Source organism: Oryzias melastigma, unplaced genomic scaffold (genome assembly GCF_002922805.2).
Source record: "Oryzias melastigma strain HK-1 unplaced genomic scaffold, ASM292280v2 sc01043, whole genome shotgun sequence".
NCBI lineage: Eukaryota > Metazoa > Chordata > Actinopteri > Beloniformes > Adrianichthyidae > Oryzias > Oryzias melastigma.
The window spans coordinates 5,331-11,593 of record NW_023417628.1 but is presented as its reverse complement, the minus strand read 5'-3'; the positions used below and the strand labels follow the sequence as shown (position 1 = coordinate 11,593).

General features: G+C 43.8%; 1 protein-coding gene across 1 annotated transcript; it reads left to right on the top strand.

Annotated features, from left to right (window-relative positions):
* Positions 1-1,021: 1,021 nt before the first annotated feature.
* Positions 1,022-5,357, top strand: LOC112140453 (uncharacterized protein K02A2.6; the record flags this gene model as incomplete). Its single annotated transcript, XM_024263416.1, is given in 2 exon segments — positions 1,022-1,663; positions 3,660-5,357. Coding segments are annotated over 2 exon segments (2,019 nt in total). The 3' UTR covers positions 5,327-5,357.
* Positions 5,358-6,263: the final 906 nt, after the last annotated feature.

Here is a 6,263-nt window from a genome sequence, read left to right as displayed (position 1 = left end):
ATTGTGTTGGGGTAGAAACGATGTTGGTCATGTTATGTTCAGTTGTTGCTGTGACGTCATGAGGACCCAGCTAATAAAGTTGTACATGATAACACAGTGGATTGACGTTTTTTTTAGTTTGTTTTATTAATTATTTTGTCAGGTTTTTTTCTCTTATTGTAATGATCTGCATGGTAAGGCATAAGATGTGGACAAGCGTGCACAGAAAATTGTAATGTAATCTAACTTTCCAAGAAAAAATAAAATATAAAAAAAGAAAGAAACATGAGGAATATTATACAACAGAAAGTTACAACTTAAATATATGATTAAAAAAGTAAGACAAAAAGAAAACAAATATTAAATGTAAAAACGATGTTTAGCTATTTAAAAAGGTGTTAAAAGACTGATGATAAGTGTTTTAAAAAATCAAATCTGTCGTAATTGTATCAAATGAATGTAAGAAAGCAACATCCTTATCATTTTTAAGTTTCCTCTGTGTAGATCATTCGACAGAATGTCTTTATTTTTACCCTTGCAGGACACCGTAGCAAGGAAGTGAGTGGTTTGCCTGAGAGCTGTGTGATCTAATATACATTCGTGGCAATCTCAATAAACGGCTGTGTTTACGTTCCATCCGGTGTGATCCTTGACTCACACAAACGTACTCGGATTTGGGAGAAATCCACATGGTGTCAGAAGAGAGCACGGACTTTTCGCCCCGGTCTTTTTCGGAGGGAAAGTGACGTTTTTTCCCCACGCAGTGAGCTGTTACCCGCTCGTGTGTGGCGAAAATGGCGGACGGATTTCGAAGACCTGAGCCTTTGATTTTTNATTTGTAATGACGACACTCGTCATCGTTCATATGTTGGCAGTGACTTTGCTGGATTCTGTTTGATTCTACGTGTCTTGAGTTTTGAAATTCAATGCGGTTCACGTCAGAAAACGTTACTATTGTTATAACGGGAGCCACCTGTAGGTGTCGCTGTCCCCCCAGTACAGTACAGAGGGTTTAAAGTAAGTTGACGTGTGGTTGCTGTAGATCATTTGACAGAATGTCTTTATTATTACCCTTGCAGGACACCGTAGCACGGAAGTGAGTTGTTCGCCTGAGAGCTGTGTGATCTAATATACGTTCGCGGCAATCTCAATAAACGGCTGTGTTCACGTTCCATCCGGTGTGATCCTTGACTCACACAACCGTACACGGATTTGGGAGAAATCCACATGGTGTCAGAAGAGAGCACGGACTTTTCGCCCCGGTCTTTTTCGAAGGGAGAGTGACGTTTTTTCCCCACGCGGTGAGCTGTTACCCGCTCGTGTCTGGCGAAAATGGCGGACGGATTTCGAAGACCTGAGCCTTTGATTTTTGATGAAAATGTTGCTGAGAACTGGCGCATATTCGAGAGGGAATATGATATTTTCATTGCAGCCGCACATGCTGACAAGACGGACAAGACTAAGGCTTACGTTCTGCTCAATATTGCTGGGCCAGACGGCATTGAGCGCGAACGCTCCTTCATGTACGCTGCAGAGGTGCGCAATGAGGCGGGAGCCGTCATCAGGCCTGCAGAGTCCAGGGAAGACCCTGAATGTCTGAAGAGGAAATTCCGGGAAATATGCAATCCTCAAAACAACAGAACAATGGAGAGACACAGGTTTCATTCCAGAAATCAGAAACAAGGTGAGAGCATCGAATCTTTCATAAGCGACTTAAGAATTAAAGCTAAAAGCTGCAACTTTGGTGACCTAACAGGAACTAATTTGTGATCGGATCGTATGTGGCATCAGCAGTGACACTCTCAGAAAATCCCTGCTAAGAGACAGTGAGCTAACATTAACAAAAGCCATTTCTGTGTGCCGTATTCATGAAATGACAGAGGAAAACAGCAGGACGCTGGCAAATCAAGCCGCAAACATTGACTTTCTTAAACCGATGCCCGATAAACAACATAAACCTAAAGAAAAGATTTCTGCACGCATGATATTAAACTGCAATAACTGTGGAGGTTCTCACACTGCAAAAAGAGAAATGTGTCCAGCTTTCGGACAACAGTGTCACAAGTGCAAGAAACTTAATCATTACAAAAGCAGATGCAAAAGCAAAACCCCCAAGAGCGCAGTTAGGAGATCTCCAAAACAATATGTGCATGATGTTGGAACAGAACAGCCTGAAGAGGATTTTGAAGACACTTTTTATGTAAATGGTGTTGAGATTGACTGTGTAACCTCCAAATCTGACAACAAAAATGAAGGATTCATCACTCTACTCATAAAGGGCAGACCGATTGACATGAAAGTTGACACAGGAGCAAAGTGCAATATGCTACCTTTAAAGATGTGTGAAGTCATCGGAGACAAAGAACAAATCTTAAAACAAAAGAGTGATTTCAATCTCATTGCATACGGAGGGACCAAAATCGAAACAGCTGGGAAGATCACCCTTTCCTGCACTTTTAAAGGAAAGCAACACCTCCGGTCCTTTTTCATAATGGATAAGGATGTGTGCAACCACTGCTAGGATTTCAAGCCTGTACAAGCATGGGAATTGTAAAGATGTGCAGAGAAGTCCATCACATCACAACAGAGAACAAAACTGACTTCAACAGGCACATTCTTACACGATATAAGGATCTGTTCAATGATGAACTTGGAGAACTTCCCATCACTTATTCAATGACAGTTGACCCAAACGTTCAGCCAGTGGTGAGACCAGCGCATCGCATCCCTGCTGCAATGCAAGACAGAGTCAAAGCCGAACTGGAGCACATGCAAAAGATGGGCGTCATAGCTACAGTCACGGAACCAACAGAATGGGTCTCATCCATGGTTGCAGCACACAAAAAAGATAAACAAGAAATAAGACTGTGCATAAATCCAAAAGATCTCAACTCAGCCTTAAAGAGACCTCATTATCCTATGCGGAGCGTTGAGGAGATAGTTGCCAAAATGGCAGGCGCAACAGTATTTTCCGTACTGGATGCAAAGAACTCTTTTTGGCAGATTAAACTGGACAAAAAATCCTCTATGCTGACTACGTTCAGCACACCATTTGGACGCTACAGGTTTCTGCGTATGCCATTTGGAATCAACTCTGCCAGTGAAGTTTTTCAAAGAACGATGGAGCAGCTCTTTGCAGGTTTTCCAAGTTCAGTGATAGTGGATGACATCATTGTTGGTGGCTGCAACACTGCAGAACACGATGCCAACTTGGTTGGCACTCGAGCGAGCAAGAGAAAGCAACCTCAGACTCAATCCAAGCAAATGCAAATTTCGGCAGAGTGAAGTCTCCTATGTTGGTCACATTTTCACAAGCAATGGCCTCAAAGCTGACCCTGCCAAGACTGCTGCAATCACCAACATGCCCACTCCCACAGATGTTGCCTCTCTGCAATGCTTTCTGGGCATGGTGAACTATCTATCCAAGTACATCCCAAATTTCAGTGACATTGCAGCCCCACTCAGAAAGCTCTCTCACAAAGACACAGAGTGGAGCTGGTTCCAGCAGCACCAAAATGCTTTTGATGACCTTAAAGCATGTTTGACAAACCCCCCTGTGCTGGCTTATTATGATGTTAATGAGCCTGTCACACTGACCTGTGATGCTTCTTGCTATGGGCTGGGAGCAGCCTGCATGCAAAATAACAGACCTGTTGCTTTTGCTTCTCGCACTCTCACAGACACAGAGACACGCTACGCACAGATCGAGAAGGAGCTTCTAGCTGTCGTGTTTGCATGCATGAAATTCAAGGACTACATTTACGGAAAAGCTACAACCGTGGAGACGGATCACCAACCCCTGGTGACAATTTTAAAGAAACCCATACATGCAGCTCCCGCCCGTCTGCAACGCATGCTACTCAGACTGCAGTGTTTCAACATCACACTGGTCTACAAAAAAGGTAAACACATGTATCTTGCTGATACACTTTCAAGGGCTCCTCATTCTAAAAAACCCCAGAGCTCTATAGAAGATGATGCTTTTGATGTCATGTCTGTCAGCTACATCTCCACCAACCGTCTGGAGGAACTGAGGAACCACACCAAAGAAGATCCAGAGCTCAAGGCTTTGAGCACTGTGATCAAACACGGTTGGCCAGACAAAGAAAGACAATTAGACCCTGTCCTTCGCCCCTTCTTTCCGTACCGGGATGAACTCACAGTGGAAAACGACATTGTCGTAAAAGGCCACAGAACAGTCGTTCCAAAGTCCCTGCGCAGAGAATATGTGAAACTTGTGCACACAGGACACCCAGGAATAGAGGCGACAAAACGCAGAGCCAGGAACATCCTATTCTGGCCTACCATGTGCAAAGACATCATGGAGGAGTTGCTCTCATGTGCAGTGTGCAACAGCACAAAGAAACACCAGCAAAAGGAGCCGCTTCTCCTACACACAGTTCCAGAACTCCGCTGGTCCACAGTGGCAGCTGACATTTTTGAATGGCATGGCAAACACTATCAGGTGCTTGTCGATTCATACTCAGGCTGGTTTGAAGTTGATCTCATGAGTGACTTGAAATCATCCACTGCCATCTGCAAGTTAAAGAGACATTTTGCCGTTCATGGCATTCCCCACATTCTTCATACAGACAACGGGACTCAATACACAAGTCAGATGTTCAAGGATTTTGCAAAACACTGGGATTTCACTCATGCTACCAGCAGTCCTGAATACCCACAATCCAATGGACTTGCTGAGAAGGCGGTCTGTAGTGCAAAACAGCTCATGGAGAAGTCTCATCGAGACGGGACTGATGTGTTCCTCAACCTTCTAAACATAAGAAACATTCCCCGTGACTCGACACTTGGCTCTCCAGCTCAGCGATTAATGTCCAGACAGACCCGTGCAGCCTTCCCCGTAAACACTTCACTCCTAACACCTCAACCACTGCATGCTCAGAGAGTTCATGCCCAGCTTCTTCACAAAAGGCTCACTCTCAAGCGTCACTACGACAAGTCAAGCCGCCCACTTCACCCTCTACCAGAAGGACAAACAGTTCGCATGCAGACCACTCATGGTCATGACAAACTTGGAGTAGTAAAGAGCATCTGTTCAGAACCAAGATCCTACATCATTCAGTCACAAGGAAGAGAATACAGGAGAAACCGACGCCACATCCTTCCTGTGCCTGAACAGCTGCATCCAACACACCTCACAGGCGACTCGGACAGTGCAGCTCAACTTGACCCCAAAGTAAACTGTGACAAACGCACACCTCAGTCACACTGGGAACCACCAGCAGAGTTTACGCCCACTGCATCCCCTTTGAAGGAACCTTCAGGTGATCACTACGTCACACGTTCTGGGCGTGTCTGCAAGCCCAACCCCAGATACATGGACTGATTGTTAAAAGGCCGAGTTTAAAAAAAAAAAAGAGGCCGCTCGTCTTGTTTTCTGTGTCTCAAGCATTCCTTTGTTTAGAGTTCTGAGCATGATAAAGCCACTGTTAATATCATTTTGCTAATTATATCTGTCACAGTGCTTAACTTTAAGTTGTATTAAATATTTTGCTATATTTACTTTCATATGCGTGGAAGGCATATGCTAAAGAGAAGGGATGTAGATCATTTGACAGAATGTCTTTATTTTTACCCTTGCAGGACACCGTAGCACGGAAGTGAGTTGTTCGCCTGAGAGCTGTGTGATCTAATATACGTTCGCGGCAATCTCAATAAACGGCTGTGTTTACGTTCCATAAGGTGTGATCCTTGACTCACACAAACGTACTCGGATTCGGGAGAAATCCACAGTTGCCATGGTGATAGCTTCCTACTCCAAAAGCGGTGGCTCGCGGAGCTGCGTTACCTGACTCGAGTCTTGAGTTTGGCAAGTCTATTCTTCTTCTAGTGTTTTAAATAGTAGTTGATGCATTTTGTGTATTTTATGGTAGGATCACGGCAGCGGTAGATCCTGGCTGACCGGGAGTTTGATGCAACGAGAGGTATATCTCTAGAGATGACATGCTAGCTTGTTGTGTACGCAAAGTAGGGCGTCATATTGGAATGGTGTAGATGTCTGCTTACTGCTGTGTTGCAGTTGTACAAACAGATCTGGAAAAAATAGAGTGTGACTTTTCACTAGTAAACTATTGCTGTCAGCTGATAAAGGAGAACTTATAGAGAACATTTGAACAAGATCTGAGTCTCAGTCTAGATTTGAATAGAAAAAACAACCATGCATCAGGTATACATTGTGTTTCCTATATAATAACCTATTTATATTAAAAATAAAAGTTTAAAATGTCGTTCATTTGTAGTGCTTTGTATAAAAAACATTATTG